Source organism: Pogona vitticeps, chromosome 3 (assembly GCF_051106095.1).
Source record: "Pogona vitticeps strain Pit_001003342236 chromosome 3, PviZW2.1, whole genome shotgun sequence".
In the NCBI taxonomy this organism is placed as follows: domain Eukaryota; kingdom Metazoa; phylum Chordata; class Lepidosauria; order Squamata; family Agamidae; genus Pogona; species Pogona vitticeps.
The window spans coordinates 246,192,054-246,212,520 of record NC_135785.1 but is presented as its reverse complement, the minus strand read 5'-3'; the positions used below and the strand labels follow the sequence as shown (position 1 = coordinate 246,212,520).

The 20,467-nt window shown below is 41.3% G+C and overlaps 1 protein-coding gene across 3 annotated transcripts in view; it reads right to left on the bottom strand.

Annotated features, from left to right (window-relative positions):
• Positions 1–20,467, bottom strand: part of GUCY1A2 (guanylate cyclase 1 soluble subunit alpha 2) — a 241,217-nt gene that overhangs the window by 187,624 nt on the left and 33,126 nt on the right. For all 3 annotated transcript variants that reach the window (XM_078390083.1, XM_078390084.1, XM_072993644.2), the window contains exon 4: positions 11,143–11,861. In XM_078390083.1, coding sequence (XP_078246209.1) covers positions 11,143–11,861 — 719 coding nt within the window. The remainder of the gene's footprint in view (positions 1–11,142; positions 11,862–20,467) is intronic.

The window sequence follows — 20,467 nt, the reverse complement described above, 5'->3', positions numbered from 1 at the left end:
CCCTTGCCTCTGGAACATCTTGCTCCTTGAGATTCGCCTGGCACCTTCATTAGGAGTTTTTAAGAACAACCTGAATACAAGCTGAGGGCCTTCCCCCCTTCAATTTCTAAGTTCCCTGTGTCTTACCATCTTTGACTTTGTTTATCTCTATGTTGTTTGATATTGTTTGTTCTAATTCTTCTTTATTCTGACTGTAAGCCAACCAGAGCAGATTCGTTGAATCTAGATGGGTAGGGTAAAAGCCGATAGATAGATAGATAGATAGATAGATAGATAGATAGATAGATAGATAGATAGATAGATAGATAGATAGATAGATAGATAGATAGATAGATAGATAGATAGATAGATAGATAGACAGACAGACAGACAGACAGACAGACAGACAGACAGACAGACAGACAGACAGACAGACAGATAGATAATACTGTAAATGAGGAACTTGGTACGGAACTGGTGGTGAACATGCTTTGTTCACTGTGTCATATGCAGACCCGAGTACCTGCTGTGAATGGGTGATGGATGGACATTCCAAGGTTTAAAGGTAACTCACAACCAAAACTTAAAACCCTTGCTGACTGCCCTGATACAGTATTTGTCCCCTAACTAGACACAGGGAAAAGCATAGGAATTCCATTTGGTCTACCCTATCTGTAATAATTCTGTTAGTCATTAAGATACCACCAGACTTTTTTATTCTTTTTATAGTAAGCAAGGGAGATATATATACAGTGGGGTCTTGACTTGAGAACTTAATCCGTATTGGAAGGCGGTTCTCAAGTCAAAAAGTTCTCAGGTCAAATCTGCATTTCCCATAGGAATGCATTAAAAACCATTTGATACGTATCTGCTCTTTTCCGTCCATAGAAACTAATGGGAAGCTGCAATTCCGCCTTCGACCACTAGAGGGGGGATATTTTATTTCTTTTTTTCTTAGGTCAAGAAAGGTTCAGGGAAGGCAGGGGAAATACAGTCCAGGCAGTCCAGTACCAGACAGTCCGAAGACTGTCTCCCAATCCACTCTCTAAACGCTGGGAGGAGTGAGGAAGCAGACAGGCACCCTTTTCACTGGCCAACAGCCAACTGAAAATTCAAATTTTGCACTTTCCCTGCCTCCCACATGGGTTTTTTTCAGTTCTTAACTCAAATCTAAGTACTTAAGTCAAGTCAATATTTTCCTATGAGAGAGGTTCTTAAGTCAAAATGTTCTTAACTCAAGCCGTTCTTAAGTCAAGACCCCACTGTACTGTATATAGTAAGTATTTTCCTGCCCATGAAGACTAGCAGAGAACTTATTCTAGGTGCTGTCATTTTAAGACATCATAAAAGACTTCTTAATTGGTCCAATTTCTGTCAAAACTGCAACTGCTTTCATATTGATAATTGCTTCTACTTTTTAAAATTCACCATTCCTAACTGACCTTCTTACTCTGTTTTTAATAAGGACCCTCCAGGTATTTCAGTAAATTGCAACAAAATAACAATTCTATATCCTAGTCATACAAAATGCTGTAAAACAGAATACTAATATTTTGATCATCTTCTTTTCTCACCTTAGAAACCTAGTTTTCATCCTCCCTTGCTGCAGCTTCACAAAATCACACACAGTTTTGGATACTCGCAAAGGATATTTCAAAAATATGGTTTTCCCATTTGGTACCGTGTTTCCCCCAAAATAAGACAGGGTCTCATATTAATTTTTGCTCCAGAAAATGCATTAGGGCTTATTTTCAGGGTATTTTTTTTTCATGTACAGCAATCTACATTTATTCAAATACAGTCCTGTCATTTTCTTCTGCTTGCTGCACAATGGTGGAGGGCAGGGTTTCACTTACCTGGGGCTTATTTTCCAGGTAGGGCTTATATTAATGAGCATCCTGAAAAATCCTGCTAGGGCTTATTTTCAGGTTAGGTCTTATTTTGGGGGAAACAGGGTAGGTACAAACATTGTTTCAAACTCTAGATCTAGGTCAAGGAACCACCATTAATTATGATGTAGTCTATGTTGTTTCTTCCTGATTTATACATCGTTTCATTCACCCCTTGTGCACACTTTCCATGGCAAAATAACCTTACTCTCTATTAAACTGCATATCACCTCAGCAATTTGTAACCTTAGCAATATCAGACTGTAGGGCAATGTTTTTAAATCTCCTCATTAAAATGACTCATTATGAGCACTGATGAGCAATAAATCACCTCATTACAAAAATAACCACTGATACAAGTCAGTCACTGGAGTGGAAGTCTCCAGCGCCGATTCCCCTAATGACATTTATGGCAGGATTGCACATTTAAAGGAAAGCAGAGGAGTGTAAATCCAATGTAACACCCGTAGAATGAAAACCCCAGCTAGCACAGTTGTGCTTGATCACAATATTGTGCAAAAATGCAGTGCAACAAGAATTATATTGGATGCCACCCTTTCACTGGCTGCAAAAATACAGTACTAACACAAAGAGGGAAACTGTGGCTAAGAGACCTTCCTTTTGCTTCTGCTAATTCTCCCTTTTAAAGGCTCTCTTTAACACTCTCAGATTCCATTTTAGCCCTTACCCAACACAGTTCAGTCCACATTCTTATTTTGCACTCCGTACAACAGGAAACATGGCCCACTCAATGTAGTTTCCAGTCAGAAGAAGGAAGAATTAACGGAAGACGTATCAGTGGATGTGAGAAGTGGCAAGGAGCGTTCTTCTTACCTGCTGATCCTGATCTGTCATACCCTACTCCTCTGACATGCAATCAGCCACAAACTGGGTAGCTCATATGTGTCTTGCCTGAAAATTGTCACTGCTGTGTAATCTCCAGTTGTTTTCATGCCAAGTCTCATATTGCTGATAACAATTTACTGACACAATTTACTCTGATAAAACTAGCTTAGTATCACAGCCTAAACCTTTCTTCAACTCGATCCTTACATACTCAGTTGAGTATATTCTGCTTCTTTGGTACACACATACACACACAAACAAAGTGACCTGAGTTGTCAATATTAATTTTTCAGTGTATCAAAGCTCTTGAAGCAAATGCACTCCTTTTTGTTCAGCACTACTGCCTGTAGTGCTTATAGATGATTAACCAACAGAAGACAGCAGCTAGAGTCACTACTTATTGTTAATTGGATGGCAATTCTATGGGTATTTCCTTAGCGCAAGACTGACTACAGAAAAGAAGCTTAGAATTATACACGAAGGAAAAAGATAATGCTTATAGGATTTTCCAAGTCACAGCTTCTACAGAATGGCAATACATTCTTTTCAGCGTCCTGGTGAGATACCCAAGCAGATGCACGGAGTAATATTCTTTTACTGTAAAATTAGAATCAGAATCCACGCCAAGTCCTTCCAAGTTTAATCAGCCTTTCCTGATAAAACCGGAGTAATGGTAGAATAATGGATGCCGAGGAATCATCCAATCTGCCATTCTACCTTATCAGGCTAGTCACTATTATCATTAAGCAGAATGTTTTATTTTTATTTTTATTTTTAAAATCATCTTCTGACTCACAGCTCTAATAGGGGTCACAATTAGAGATGGGAACGAGTCGCCATTTTGGCAATTCGTCTTGCTTCATGATCCATCAGAGCTGACGAAGCACAAATCTCCTCCCCATGAACCAACAAAGCACGAATCGATTTGTCAGTTTGTTGCGGGGTAAGGGTTAGACAGCCAAAGGCTGTCTTTTAAAAAAAAGCTGACCTTCCCACCCCCACAGTCTGCCCCCTTCCCCTGCCGCCTCCTTACCTTGGCTGCTGTAGTCTGCACCGTGACTGCTGCTGCCGCCGCTCCCACAACCACTGCCACCATCCATGGCAGCCTGCACCACAGCAGCCTCCACAGTCTCCATCCACTACCCTCTACTGTAATGGCCTCCACAGTTACAGCCTACCTTAAGGGGCACTGGCTGCCCTTTGCAAAGATGGCGGCTGCAGCTTCCCTACCCTAAAAGAAGCCGCAGCCACCATCTTTCAAAGAGCAGCCAGTGTCACTTATGGCAGGCCGTGGCTGCGGAGACCACAGCAGCAGGCAGGGATGGATGGCGGCGGCAGCGGGCAGCAATTGGTGACAGCACCATCGGGGGTGGCAGATGGTGGCAGCAGCTAAGGGAGGGAGGAAAGCGGGTGGGGGATAGGCTGTGGGGCTGGCTGGCTGCCTATCGGTCTTTCGATCAGCTGATCAGCAGGACCATAGGCAGAATGGGAAGTCCATACTTTTGTATGGGGGATGAATAAAAATGGACAAATATTCACCCCTTCGTATTAGTCAGGGTCTCAGGAACTCATGAATACGGAGGGATGAATATTTGACGAATAAGCGATTTTTAAAAAGAATATCGCAATTCATTTTTTTATTCGTCCCCATGTCTAGTCACCATGCAACTGACAATAGTAAGTAGAAAATAACCCACTAGCTGAAATGAAGAACAAAGCCAGATTAAACTTCAACCATACAGTGTAACTCAACTCAAACCAAATACTTGGCAAAATACAGTGGGGTCTTGACTTGAGAAGTTAATCCGTATTGGAAGGTGGTTCTCAAGTCAAAAAGTTCTCAGGTCAAATCTGCATTTCCCATAGGAATGCATTGAAAACCATTTGATCCGTATCTGCTCTTTTCCGTCCATAGAAACTAATGGGAAGCTGCTATTCCACCTTCAACCACTAGAGGGGGATATTTTGTTTCTTTTTTTCTTAGGTCAAGAAAGGTTCAGGGAAGGCAGGGAAAATACAGTACCAGGCAGTCTGAAGACTGTCTCCCAATCCACTCTCTAAACGCTGGGAGAAGTGAGGAAGCAGACAGGCACCCTTTTCACTGGCCAACAGCCAACTGAAAATTCACATTTTGCACTTTCCCTGCCTCCCATGTGGTTTTTTTTAGTTCTTAACTCAAATCTAAGTATGTAAGTCAAGTCAATATTTTCCTATGAGAGCGGTTCTTAAGTCAAAATGTTCTTAACTCAAGGCGTTCTTAAGTCAAGACCCCACTGTAAATATGTCTAAAGAGCTTGCCTAGAGCCACTATGAAGCCAACTAATGTTCTAAGAGCAAAATTACAGTTCTTTATACTCCTACAACTGTTAGCCATCAAGAGAATTCTGGTTTATGCCAACCCGTTCCAGGGTCTTCCAGATTGGCTGGAAAGTACTTGAGTACTCGAAAGTGGCTTACTACCAGTGGTGCCCCGCATAGCGAGGTTAATCTGTTCTAGATTAACCTTCGCTATGTGAAAACTTCGCTAAACGGAATGGGGAAGCCCACTGGCTTCCAAATGGGCACAAAACTCACCGTTTAGCGAAGTTTCCATGGTCCGGCAGCCATTTTCGCGCCCTTGGTAAGCGAGGGGAGGGCGCGAAAACACTGTGCGTGGCCATTTTGGGCATCCAGCAGCCATTTTGAAACCGCCGAACAGCTGATCTGCGGGCATCGCAACGCGAAGATCTTCGCTATGAGAGTTTTGCCCATTGGGGACAACGCTATGCCTCCGTATTAGCGATCCCGAAAACGGGATCACTATATCACATTATACGGTGCGCTCGTTAAGTGAGGCACCACTGTAGTTCCTTCTTCTGGGGGCATCCTGGGACTGTGTAGTTTGCCCGAGGCCACACAGTGGCTCTTTTCCCAGAAGGCAACAGTGGAGAATCAAACTCCTAAACCTCCGGCTCTGCAGCCAGATGCCAACTATCCTAGCAAATGCTTGACCAGTGTTTGACATTACAGTATTTACGTAAGTAATCAATTGCCTGGTCAAATCCTGCCATATTAAGTTTCAACAGGCACTCCTTTCTCTTCTTGAAAAACTAATGGGCCTGTTAACCAGAAGCACAAATCCTTGAAGGCTTTTTTAGCCCAATATGCCTGAATTCTGAAAGACTGCCAAGATTTCCAACGAGGAACCAACAGGTCTGGATAACCTAATATTTCTTCCCCTCTCCCCCCCCCCCCGATGAACCCAGTCACTAGATACATCACATTTAATTATCACTGTATGGTTAGTTTGACACAGTGGGAAAGACTGGGATGAGAGCAAAGATCATACTTATTTTTAAAAGACTGTTTATGGATTTGGAAGTGTTATATTCCCACATACCCAGGGCACTCTGTAATTCTACTCCATGTCCCAAATGGCTCAGAGAGCACATAGCAAGACCTTCTATTCTTGCTCCTTCTGGATCCAAGCACAAAGACTTCAGATTTTTGTTGGATGGCGAAAGCATCAGGCACTATTCCCCCCCCCCCCATATTCTCAGGGCTCAATGCGATTGAAAAGATAAAACAGAACATTGGCCCCAAACTGGAGAAATTAGTCCTGTATAATTCACGAGCAAGGAGGACAAGAATGAGAGGGTATTTTGCTGAGATGATGGAAGGGGAAAATCTGGAGGCCTCTTTACTGTTATGTGTAGCATTCCAACAAAGACACAAGGACACATATTTGTGTGGACATTAAAGGAAATTACAAGTCTGCTGAATGTTGTCTTTATCTTGCAACAGTCCTTTGCCCCACTTCTGCTTAATATTTCTTCCCCCCACCCACGCTTAAATTCTCCCACAATGTTTGGAAGGCCTTCTAAGACTCTTTACATCAAAAGCACTTTCATGACAGAACTGCTGTTTCTCACACAAACAAGAAACATTCCTTACATGTTGGGAATGGTTTGAACATGGATGAGCAGCATAAACATTCACTTCCAGAAGGACTGAACTGGCTGTATGAAGAAGCTTCTTTCTGAGCGGCTAATATTTTGACTTCGCAGGTGAAATGAAAGAGTTATTAAACTCAATAGGCCTCCCACCAGACGCCTCAATTTATTTATTCTGTTGCAATAGCATCTAAAAGAGGTCTGAGGAGTTCCATCCCTCAGGAGTTCCACAGACAGCCATGCCATCTTCCCTATTACAGTGGTGCCTTGACTTCATCTAAAGCCTGGGAAGTATCATCATCCCTAGTGCCACCAGGAAGATCCAGGAAAAGCCTTTTTCTCCATGGGATAAAAACTATGGTGCTATCTGGCTCTCACTCCACATGCTGGAAGAAAGTGAAGGTTGATTGCCCCTGTAGTCCCCATGCAAATGTCATAGAAAAGGAGCTGAAACAATCAAAGCAACAGTAGCCTACAGCAGGGATTATCTAAGTCTAGCCTATCACCACTGGCTAAGCACAAACTCTGGTTGGCTACTAAGGACAGGGGACGACAGAGGACGAGAGGGGAAGAGAGAGGATGAGATGGTTGGACAGTGTCATTGAAGCGACCAACGTGAATTTGACCCAACTCTGGGAGGCAGTGGAAGATAGGAGGGCCTGGCGTGCTCTGGTCCATGGGGCCATGACGAGTTCGACACGACTTAACGATCAAACAACAACAACTAAGGACAGCAAAAATCCATGATGCCCAAGACCTGCATCTGCATATCACTGGCCAATCTATTATTATTATTATTGTTGTTGTTATTGTCGTTGTTGTTGTTAGTATTAGTATTAGTAGTAGTAGTAGTAGTAGTAGTAGCAGCAGCAGCAGCAGCAGCAATTTATTATTAATCTACACCAGAGTATATTCCACTAAAATCAATGGTATAAAAATGTCCAACACATGGATAAAAGATAAAACTTTTTATCAAAGAAATACAATACTAAGCAAGAAAGTAAGAAATAACAAATTGAAGGATATTTGCAGATGATACCGCTCTGATGGCAGAAAGTGAGGAGGAATTAAAGAACCTCTTAATGAGAGTGAAAGAGGAGAACACCAAAAATGGTCTGAAACTCAACATCAAAAAACTAAGATCATGGCCACTGGTCCCATCACCTCCTGGCAAACAGAAGGGGAAAATATGGAGGCAGTGACAGATTTTACCTTCTTGGGCTCCATGATCACTGCAGATGGTGACAGCAGCCACGGAATTAAAAGATGCCTGCTTCTTGGAAGGAAAGCGATGAGAAACCTAGACAGCATCTTAAAAAGCAGAGACCTCACCTTGCCGACAAAGGTCCGCCTAGTCAAAGCTATGGTTTTTTCTAGTAGCAAGGTATGGAAGTGAGAGCTGGACCATAAAGAAGGCTGACTGCCGAAGAATTGATGCTTTCAAGCTGTGGTGCTGGAGGAAGATCTTGAGAGTTCCCTGGACTGCAAGGAGAACAAACCTATCTATTTTGAAGGAAATCAACCCTGAGTACTCACTAGGACAGATCCTGAAGCTGAGGCTCCAATACTTTGGCCATCTCATGAGAAAAGAAGACTCCCTGGAAAAGACCCTGATGTTGGGAAAGTGTGATGGCAAGAGGAGAAGAGGACATCATATCCAAGGTGGTTGGACAGTGTCATTGAAGCTACCAACATAAATCTGACCAAACTCCGGGAGGCAGTGGAAGACAGGAGGGCCTGGCGTGCTCTGGTCCATCGGGTCACAAAGAGTTGGACACGACTTAATGACTAAACAACAACAACAATATGTACCTGTACATTAACATAAAATCAAGTATATTAATTTGCTGAATTTTTTGTCTACAGCTCCCTGAAACTTTCAATGAATATTCTCTGCTAATTTCTGAGCAAACTGTAGAGATAGTTTAACGGAGAGAAAAGAAACCAAAATGAATCTATGCTTTTTAAACATGTTAATCTTGGTTTCCCCTCTTTTTATCTCATTTATTTAGTGTCACAAGGTGACCTGGTGGGGAGAAGACACAAACAGAATACAGAAAAGATACAAACCTACAGAGTTTGAGAAAATAGAGAAGATTTGCAAATGTAAGAAGGTGAAAGCATATCAGGTTCTGAAGATGCGCTTTGTGTGTATTCCATGGAATATTTTGTTCCAGGTTCTGGACTCCAATGCTGAGAATGATTTAAGAAGATCAGATCAACCTTGCTTATCTGAGCTTGTATTATGTATAATTTCATAATAAAGATTGCAAAGGCATGGCCCAAATCCAATTGCTAATCTCAAGCATTAGCAGACTTGTTCAACCAGCTGCCACATGGTATGTCAACACTTATATAAATCCCATTGATTCCATGAGTGTACTCTATATGAAATTAGCTAATTGATTTAGACTCACGTTTTGACTGACTTAGCTAAAGAAAGCAAATCAAATATAAAGAGTGCAATACATTTTGCAACAAAAGGCAAAATTTTACATTTTAAGCCTAAATAAAGTTATGATGGATGTTTTGGCTTGAATGCCATTTATTTTCAGTTTTAAAGAAGAAACATTTGTTAGTTTGCATCCTGTTCCAATAATATAAATGGAGAAGTATATGCAACAGTCTGATCTCTTGAGCAAAAGCTGGCACTGCACATAACAGCAGGACACTCATCACTTTGAGAAGAGATAAAAATAAGCAATGAAAAACATGTTGATGTTATGACAGAACAACACCACTAAAAGCAAGTCAGTCTGTACTCTGAAAGGGGAACAATGAGCACACACATTAGGATGTAAACGAACATGCCAGCAAATCATTTACAAAAGCCGTCCTTTTCCAATTAAATGCCATGACCTTGCAGTGCTGGAAGGCTTTGAACAGCTGTAATTAAAAATGACATGAGGCGATCCAAAGTGCCTTAAAGTTCATACACGCAGACATACATATATAAAGTGTTATGTTGTCAGCTGCTGTTTCACATTACCCCTTCACAGCCACTGGCAGCTGTCAAATTAGTCACTGTAATTCACTTTGGAAATCACTAGAACCTAAATATCCTTTGACAACCAAATACAAGGCATGCAAGAGATAAACACAGAGAATTTGATTCTCAGGTAGGTAGGCCGAGTTATTGATTGATCGATGGATGGATGGATTGGTTTCTGAAAGGCTGCAGGCACCAACAGACGTGATCAACCTTTCCCCCCCTACATGCGCAGTGACAGGTGATAGAATGAAGGAAATCTCAAGATGTTCTTTCCAAAGCACTTCAGAATCCTGCTCACACCCATGCAGAAGCAGATTGATTGCACTGGGTTCTAGGCAGCAATGGAGTAAGGAAGAACTGGAATTTTGAGGCAGAATCTGACAGATACCCCTGACACTACAATGACTTACAGGTCCCTCCATCTGAATTTTAAAGAGAATGAAAATAAAGGGTCTCTCTCTCTCTCTCTCTCTCTCTCTCTCTCTCTCTCTCTCTCTCTCTCACACACACACACACACACACACACACACACACACACACACACACACACACACACTTACTTCAGAGCTATGATGGATTTTCAATTACACAGCTAGACAACTGTGAAATCTAATGCCTACAGGTTTTATAATACAATTGACCAATAGATAAATCGATAGATATCAACATAAGAGAGCTCTCGAGTCACCCAATTTTTTTTAACCAACACACAAACAGATTTGAGATAGGAAATAATGACCCAGACAATATAAAGTCATTTGATTTCTCTGGGCCTCCTGAACACTACCTGGGCGAAAACTGGCCACTTCAGATTGTTTATCTTTCTACCTGTATTATCTCAATAGCTATATTTACAACCTACCTTTTATTATATTATCATAAAGGGCAACTTAGAAAAGACCATTAAAAACCATAAAATATATTTTTTAAAAAAACAATAAATAATCAAATAACCAATTTATGCAAAACAATGCAGCCATGGGTCTTCTTAAAAAGTCATTAAAACATATCCATATTAAAACTATAATCAAACAAATATCAAGAGCCTTCTGAAAGAAAAATGCATCCAATGCACAATTTAAATGTGCAGAAGAAAGGCAGCTGACAACATTACCCCAGAGAAAAAGCTCCATAGCATTGGTGTCAATGCCATAGAGGCGCTGCATCTTTTAAACTGTTTTTGCCAATTGAGTCTGTTTCAGTGGGAGACAAGAGAGAAGAGCCTGAGATGACGGTCTTAAAACCTGGGGAAGTTCAAACGGCCAAAAGTGAACTTTTGTACAAGCAGGTCTGTGATTATTTTGGGTGGGGCATGCGATAGCTGATCACTAGGATCTCCTGTAGACTGCACCCTCTGCTGATAATCCCTTTTCAGTGGAACTTGGATGCTCAATTATGCTTCTCAAAAAATCCTGGAAAGCCTCCTATACCATCCCCCGCACACTAGAAGGTATCTCCTATGTATTACTGTTCTCCTTTTACAAGACTAATTTGACATGGTTACCTTATCCTTCTTTTCAGAGCCTGACGCTTCGAGTTTGGTTCGGATCACAAAAGGCGTAGACAGTCTCAGGAGGACTAGCTCAAATGTGGCACTGATCTTTGGAGAAACAATCTCAAAGCAGTCTTGGAACTTCAGGGCCTTGTGGGCATCACACTTGAGTTGTTTCCTGAGTCCTTCCCCTAACTGCAGGACCACCATGGTGGGGTCGAACATCAGATGGAAAGGGAAAGCTCGGCAGAAGGTGTTGATGCTTATCCTCAGGTCTGAGGGAGACTGGGAGGTCCCTAGTGGAAGTACTTTTGTGATATTTGCATTTTCGCGTTCGTTGATAATAAAAGTGAGACAGCTGCAGTTGCCGGGGTTGGAGTCCTCAGCACTCAATTTATCATTCGTGATCTGTTCAACCTCAACTTCCAGTTGGTAGATCTTCCTCGCAGCAGCCTTAACCATACCCATCATGGCAAAACCAACAATCTGATGTGGGTGGAAATAGTGGAGCATAAGGTTGCCTTCAGGGAGCTCCTTGCATAGGAAAGAAGGCGATTCTGACATGGCCTGCCTTCCAAACGAAGTCCTGATATGCTCCAGCAAAGCATCAAACCCATTAAAGAAATCTTGCAAGGTGCCGCCCACAGCGCGGAGAACTCGCTCATTCTCATCGAAGCAGATGTTGAAGAACTCCGCTCCAAATTTCTCTTGCAGTTCTTCAAACTTCAAGCCTGGAAAGCAATGTATAGATATGATATCAGCCTGACACCAGTGTGGCATATCAGTGATGCTGCGTAACTATGAAAGGGTTGTGGAGATGCATTCAATACTTATACTACTTCAAACCAAAAAGGTGATCCTCCGTTTTAGCATCCAGTTTAGACAACATATTACCAATATGCCATAGCCTAATCTTGAGGCAGAGTGGCAGCAGCATAAGCATCACCCCTGGCTATTAGTCACATGATGAGTCACATGATGGGTCCACTGGGATTTTGGGAGGGAGGGACATTTATCCAATTAGATACTAGCCCATAAATAAGAAATTATCAAAAGTTTTACATAACATTACAAAAATATGCCCTGGAGATATAACTACTGTATATATATATACACTATGTGCTTTAAAAATTCTTATAACATATCCTATATACAAGATACTTCATGTTTTGGCATGAAAAATTGAAAAAATATGTATATATTTACACACAGAGATACAACTTTTAAAACTGGCTGCACAGTCATCTTTTAAATCAACTGCTTACCTGTGTGTTTTTTTATAGCATGCTACGAGCCCCTTGAGGTGGGATATACATCAAATAAATAAATGGAATAGAGGCAATGCCTCAAATCCCAACTCTGAACTACAAATAAAACTTCCTTTGTAGACCTCTCTCACCACTTGCTTAGCAACTGGAATATTAGGTTATTCTTTTTCAGGGGCCAGTTTAGGCCCAGGGATGTTCAGTCACTGAGCTATACTATCCATTCTAGACAAATGAACCAGATGAACTTCACGCAGCAACTGTGGCAACGAATTGCTTGTTATTGTTGCGTTTTCACTGGCAGAAATAAGAAGAGACGCATCTGGTGCTGCCTCCTCTGCTGATGTAACTTGACAGATTTTGGTTCCTGGCCACTTTGACTTGGAGCGTGTGACATTTGCTATCCTGCCTCAGGAAGAAATAAGTCTTAAGCCAGTCCTGTCAGGTATGTAAAGCAGATCCAAATTGCCGTACACTTTTGTACACACTGCTGGAAGATTGAGAAAAGAAGTCCAGTGGGCCCCCCATCTTTGTAACGTGAAAAGAAAAGGAAAAGCAATCTTCATGGTCCAGAAGACAGTCCAGTAGCACAATTATTTGAAGACCACGGTATCTGTAAACTATACTGCTTGTGTTTTGAAAAAAGACAGGAAGAGTAATAATCATAAGCTCCGATTGAAATGGATCCAGACTTTCCTAGAATGTCTGCAACTGATCAGCCACCACCCTCTCAATTAACTTGTATTGAGTCATGGGGAAAGCAGTACACCAATGTGCACGTCCCATGCTATCCCACTGGTCCAACGACAGGTGGAGACTCTCCAGGCCTGGGCCTGAATGGGCAGAGAACCTGCCAACCTTAAGAGATGTTGTATGGACTATGGCAACACCTCCTCCTTGCCCCTCTGATCTGCCATGATGCTGGATGGAATATCCTGGGGAGCATATCTCAAAAAGGTTGATCCCACCTTCCATACCCACCCAGAGTATTGTATAATGTTGTATAACAGAAACCCAGGTTTCTGTTACACAAACCACGTCAGCTTTTTTCCCTATAAGTTCACAAATTAATTCAGATTTATTTCGGACCAACCTGGCATTTAGCAGCAGCATGCACAGATCAGATGGTTGGCTAGTAAGGTTACCTTGATTCTGGCAGCTTAAGAGGACCAGAGCATGAGACAGATATATCTGGAGCATGCTCTCCTGTAACAGCCTGTCTTCCTCCCTATGAATCTCCCTCTACCCATTATCTATGATATAATACTGCTCCTGGTAACCTCAACAATGATTAGCTAGCAGACAGCACTGCTCTTCCTTCCCTTAGCTGTTTAGCATCAATAATGCACTGGACCAGTGCCAACAAACAAGATGAATCCAGAATAAGACAGAAAATCTACTGTTAGGAGGATTGCTGGACTGTTTAGAAAGAAACATACCTGGCCTTGATGAGGTTAAAGATAAAGGTAAATGTTCCCCTTGACATTTTTTTTTTGTCCAGTCATGTCTGACTTTAGGGGGTGGCGCTCATCCCGTTTTCAAGCCATAGAGCCAGCGCTTGTCCAAAGACAGTTTCCGTTGCCACGTGGCCAGTGTGACTAGGGAACGCCGTTTTACCTTCCCACAGAGATGGTATCTATTTATCTACTCGCATTTGTATGCTTTCGAACTGCTAGGTTGGCGAGGAGCTGCGGCAAAGTGATGGGAGCTCACACCGTCGCGTGGATTCGATTTTACGACTGCTGGCCTTCTGACCCTGCAGCACAGGCTTCTGCGGTCTCCTTAAAGGACTTGGTCTGCAGTTTACTTCTGGACCTGACACTCTCTATCAAGGCTCAAATATCAGCTATGGCCTGGAGTGCCTTTTATCAACTCCAGATGACCAGTTGTGCCCCTACCTGGATAATAAATGCCAAATGCAGCACTACTATAATGCTCTCTACATAGGGCTGCTCTTGAAAACAGTACAGAAGATCCAAAATGTAGCAGCCAGACTGATTTCCGGAACTAATAAATCTGATTATGTATCCCCAGTCTTGGGGTACCTCCACTGGCTCCCTGTCAGTTTCCATGCCTAATTCAAGGTACTAGTTATGACCTATAAAGCCCCTGATTGTTCAAGGCTTCAATACTCATCAGAATGTCTCTCCCAGAAATCAGTGACCTGTTTGACCTGCTCCTCTCAATCCATAGTGCTAAAAGTGCCACACTGAGGGAGGCCAGAAAGGTGAAGACAAGGAATTGGGCTTTTTTGGTAGTGGTCTCCAGTTACTGGAATAGCTTACTAGTGGAGATATGACAGGCTCCTTCCCTTCTTATGTTCAGGAAATTGTTGAAAATAGAATTATTCAAAACTGCCTTCAACAACTGAGTCTCCTGGATGCTATTAATACTTTTTTCTTTCTTTTTCTCTGTTGTTTTTTGTTTGTTTGTTTGTTTAATCGCCATATTGTCTTATGAATTGTTATATGACGTCTGAGGGGTTTTTAAATTTAAACTCATGAACTGCCTAGAATAATGTGTGCACTAATGGGGCAGTACATAAATCAAATAAAAATAAATAATATTTTTTAGCTTTCCTTAGCTCTTCTCATAGAAGCTCATGCTTTTGATTAACAAAAAGGTCAAAGTACCGGGAACGAATAGTTCCTGGAAAACAGACCACAGAATGAAAATTTGCAACAAAAATGGTCTTGTTTGGGTAAACTATTACCTTGAAGGGCTGATTTAAGACAGCAACCTGTTTTAAGATGGCTCCCAATCTTTTGAACTTTACTATCTTTCCTGAGAAGTGGCTCTTTTAAAGATTTTACCCTTCAGTAGCAATTACCTCAGGGCAAAAAAATAATTTCTTTTCTGCACAGCACCAGCAAGAGGGAAAAGGTAACATGGAAACTGAGCTTTCTAAGAATGATCAAATGTATCTGTAGCAATTTTTTTGACATTTGGGGGTGATCAAGGAACTCTCTTGCCTAATCTAGCAAAGAATTATGGGAAGGTTTTTCAAAAGCCCAGTCTCCATGGCAGCAATTCCACTCACCCCCTCCAGAAACCTGTCAAATACCACTGGCTTTTAACAGGATACTGTGCAAAGAAAGCTTGTGCGATATACTGGTTAGAGTCGGATTGGGTTATGAGACAGATGGGTTCTAGTTCTCACGGAATAGTGGAAATTGCTGGATGACCTTGGGTCGGTCACTGTTTTTCAGTTTGATCCAGTTCACAGGATAGAGTGGGAAAGTTAAGGTAAGGAGGATGAGAGCTCTATACATCACCCTGAGCTCAATGGAGAAAAGGTGGTGTATAAATGTAACTAATACAGTGGTGCCCCACTTGACGATGACCCGTTAGATGACGAAATCGCTTTATGATGGTTTTTTTTGCGATCACTATTGCGATCGCAAAACGATGGTTCCTATGGGGTTTTTTCACTTGACGTCAATTAGGTGCCTGCTTCGAGAAACATTTGTTCGTAAAACAACTATTTTTCCGGCTCCACAAAATGGCTTCCCTTCGTAAAATGGCTTCCCTCCCTTCTCAAAATGTCTGTTTTCTGGACCCCTGCTTCGGAAGACAGCCATTTTAAACAGCTGATCGGCGGTTCTCTATGGGCGATATTCGCTGGACGATGAGGTATTTCCCCATTGGAATGCATTAACCAGTTTTCAATGCATTCCAATGGGTTTTTTTCCCGCTTGACAACAATTTCAGTTAACAGTGATTTTCCTGGAGCGGATTATCGTCGTCAAGCGGGGCACCACTGCACATTTTTTAAAGAGTTACAGGATGGGGTGCCGCATAAACCACAACAGCAGAGAACGTATGACTCTTGACTTCCAAAACATAGAAACAGCTGCCTCAGGCAACAGGTTCTGGATTTCATAAGAAGTGAATTGTTTGCTATTCAATTTCTCCCTGGCAAGAATGTGGAAAGGTACTTCTGCTGTAATAAGATGCCTGGCTTTGAATGTTTTCTACCTTGATTTGGATTGCTGGGGAGACTGTCATTTGCTGCTGTGCCCCAAACAGTAAAACGTCTTGGACTTGCCCCATAGAGACAATATTGGCAGGGAGAAAGAAAAAACTCAGGATTGGTATCTATCACAGCAAAGTTCAATAGCCTGATCTTTAATATATCAATGATATGAGGAAGATTTTTTTTCCAGTTTCTAGAATGGAGATTTTTCTAAGGAATTAATTAGCAACATAATGAAGAGTTAACAAATAAGACAAATTTGACACTTCCAAAAGTTGTAATTAACCTTTTACGGGTGACTCCCGTAGTAACTATGTGATCAAAACGCTTAATTCTTTCAACATGTTCATGTTGAAATGTTAACATTTTTCGGTGTCTCCATTTGAGTTCCTGACATTTAAGTAAAGCAAGAATGTGTATGCTAAACAGTTGTCCTGTCTTGAAAGAAGAAGGTCTGTAGCTATTTCTTCCATATGGTCCTGCCTAATTATTAAAGCAATCTTCAGACAGTCTTCTCCAGGTGTCATCATCCACAATGAGTTGATGAGTGGCTACCAGGAAAAGAGCCTTAACAATGAAACTCCTTCCTTTCTCAGGGACGTAGATAGATTTAGATGCTAGGCTGTAACTATCCTCTTCTGGCAGGCATATTTAAAATATTTTTACTCTGTCTTTCTCCTTAAAAACAACTCAAGGTCTCTTAAATCACCGAAAGACAATATTAAAGCTAACAACAGTGAGTATACAAATATTTATTTATTTATTTATTTATTGCATTTATATGCCGCCCATCTAGACATAGTCTACTCTACTCAAAGTCTAATAGTAAAAAGGATTAAACAATTACTATACTAAAAAAAATACAACCAACACCAAATCACGTTCAAAGCAGTAAGGCACAACCATCCATTTAAAAACCCCACTAAGGCAGCCAGTCACTCAGGAAATGGTAGAAAAGTCTTTGTCTGCTTACAGAAAGACAGTAAAGATGGGGTCAGCCTGGCCTCCTGTGGGAGGGAGTTCCACAGTCTGCGAGCAGCAACAGAGAAGGCCCTCTCCTGTGTATCCATCAAGTGCACTTGTGAAGATGACAAGACCAAGAGAAAAGCCTCTCCTGATGATTGTAACACATAGTACCTAATATTTTTTTCATGTATTTGTTTGGATTTTACTATTTTAAGAGTCATTGCTAGCATCCTAACACCTTTTAACGTCTTGCCACTGCATCAAGCTGACTTATTCATTATGGTCCTGATTCTATTGATTGTTTTGTGTTTTTATGATTTTAAACCTCCCCAAGAGAACATCTTGGGTCACATATAAATGCAGTAAATTAAAAAAAAATACAATTAAAAAAGATTCCAAGTAAAATGTTGAATTTGTTTGAAAATATTTAAGTCATAATAACAATGTAAGCTCATTTTGTTTATAAAATGAAAACATATCAAAACCAAAGATAACTCTAATAAAACCTGAACAACTTCTGTCAAAATGCCTTAAAATGCTTTTTAAAATAAAATTTGAAGGTAACCAGGTGCTATTAATTCCAGTTTTAAGATAACATTATAACTTATAGTTATATTACTCGTTATCTCAAAGTAACTAGTTCTGAGTAACTGTTATTGACAACTAATTGCTTCCAAATTCTGCACTTCTCCCGTTGCTTTTCACAACAAGATTCATTGCACAAGTTACTTTGTACAACCCACAAGTGCCTTCCCCAGAAGTTCAACAGCATACTCAGCAAATAACTAAAATGTTCTGCCTTTCCATGCCACCCAAAACCTGGATACTCATTTCACCAAGCTCAGAAAGATGAAAGGCTGAGTCAACCTTGAGCCATCTACCTGAGTCCACCGGGATCAAACTCAGGTCATGAGCAGAGTCTGGGCTGCAGTATTGCAGTTTAAATACTACACCACAGGGCTCCTATCTAATGAGAGGGCTGGTTGATCCAGGAGGCGGAGCCATGCCTGGCATGGCACTGACTCTAGAGGGCTACATTTTTGGGTAACAGGCTAGAATTTTGGTACATGTCCTATGAAGTGTCATGGTATACTCTAGGAATATTTCTATACTAAACACATGCCAAATAGAAAGAAAACATGTAAACCCAAACATTTTGTCTGTGGCATCATTTCAAATAAAATCTCACAAAAGGATGACTTCAGCCAAGAACTGAAAGGCAGCTGTAAAAGACCAATTTTTTTTCACTTTGACTGGAATACTTATTTCCTAAGGGCAAGAATTAGGTACTTTGTATAATATAAATATTCAGCAGCCCATACAATACCAATAGAATACCAATAGGGTGGCAAGAAACATACAATCTGGATTGCTCATAATCTTCTAATTTTAGGAGAAGAGTGTAATTTAAAAAATGCATGTCCGGGGTAGAAATAACAGACAAGGATTGAAATTCCTTCCAAAAGAGGCTTGAGGGGTCACTTCCGCCCGTCAGGATGAGCAGCTAAGTTGCCGTTTCTCCACACGGCTGAATCTAAACAATGTTTGAAATCTTATTTCTTCCTCTCTGAAATGCGAGCAATTAGGTTCAGTGTTTTAAATAAACATATGAGGAAAGCTGGCTGGGTTTTGGAAGATTAAGAACTGAATAGTTTGAAGTAGTTTGCAAGAACTTCTTATCTAAGGAATTCTGCTTTCGCTTTTTCCCCTGGCTTGTGGCAACGAGTTTGTTAAATGCTCTTCATTAACTTTTCAACTCAATGGGGGTCTGAAGAAATCTCTGTCTCTAGTACACGCACTCTGGTGTGTTAATGTTACGAAGCCCACATATGTGAAAAAGCACAAATAAAAAATCATAATCCAGTTTGGAAAAGAGAGGTGAGATCTTCAGATCGTCCCTCCGATTGGAGCTTAGAGCGTGTTTTGAACACACAGCATCTGAAACATCTCTCTTCTGATTTGCAAGAAGGTGAGAGTCAGAGTGTGACAGAGACAATACATATTGTACAACAATATTGGGCATATTGTACAACAACAAGAAGAATCCATTGAGGGAGAGCGAACAGGGGCTTCCCAGTGCAAGTATACAAAAATGGAGAAATGGATGGCTGTGCTAACGCAATGTCAAGAGGCATCATCATCATGGGCTTCTGGGCACTGGGTTTTAACGGGTAGGGCTTTTAACAGATAGGTGCTGAACTTTTTTCCCCCAGGTGCCTAGTTTAATTCAAATGTGTTTCAATATTACAAAATGTATTTAATAGTGTTTAAATACTGTAACTTTATATTTATAATTATTTGTTCCTATTTTTTTCAATCTTCTTATGAACTTCCCTGAATGTCAGCATTGGGAGAAAGTTGTGAAATAAACCAAATAAATTATTCCTTAATTTTGACAGAAGACTCAACAGTGCAATCTTCACTCATAAAGATATGCCCAATCTGGGGGTAAATCCCTTGTGCCAGCAGACCTGCCCTTCTGCTGGTCGATCACAGGAATCCCAGCTAAGACTGGCCAGTAACAACAGTCAAAGAAAGGTGGAAGAAGGCAGAGAAGGCATGGCATGAGGGAAAAGCTGAGTCTAAACCTCCTCCAGACCACTATGCTGGCACAAATGTAGCCAGAAATGAGGACTGTTGTAAGGAACACCTCTACCCTGGGGAGGGGGTGGATTCTAGGAACGTGCCTTTTGCATTTCTTTCAACCTCTGCTCCTAGAATTCTGCAAGTTCCACCCAACAGATCCACACTTAAGTGTGGCTCACCTGAAAGGCTGCATGACCTAGCTTCCTTTTCAAAAAGGAAGCTGCCCTGGTGTTTGCTGGGAGACTTCAACCAGTCCAGAGTCAGCTCAGCTGGTCTTAGCCTTCTTGATAAGTTAGGATGCCATTCAAAATCTATTAAACACATTATATATTTCCAGTTAATTAGTTCCAGCAAGCATCACAGCCATTCACATTCTGTCCCGGGTTCTCTTTCCCAGATAGAATGGCCCAATAGGAGCTGGGCAAGAGAATAGGATAGTTGCTAAGATGCAAATATGTTGCCCTGGTGACAAAAAACTGCAACTGCTTGTGCAAAAATGTGACTGAAAAGGAAAGTGGGACAGTGGAAGTCTTCTTTGGTCATA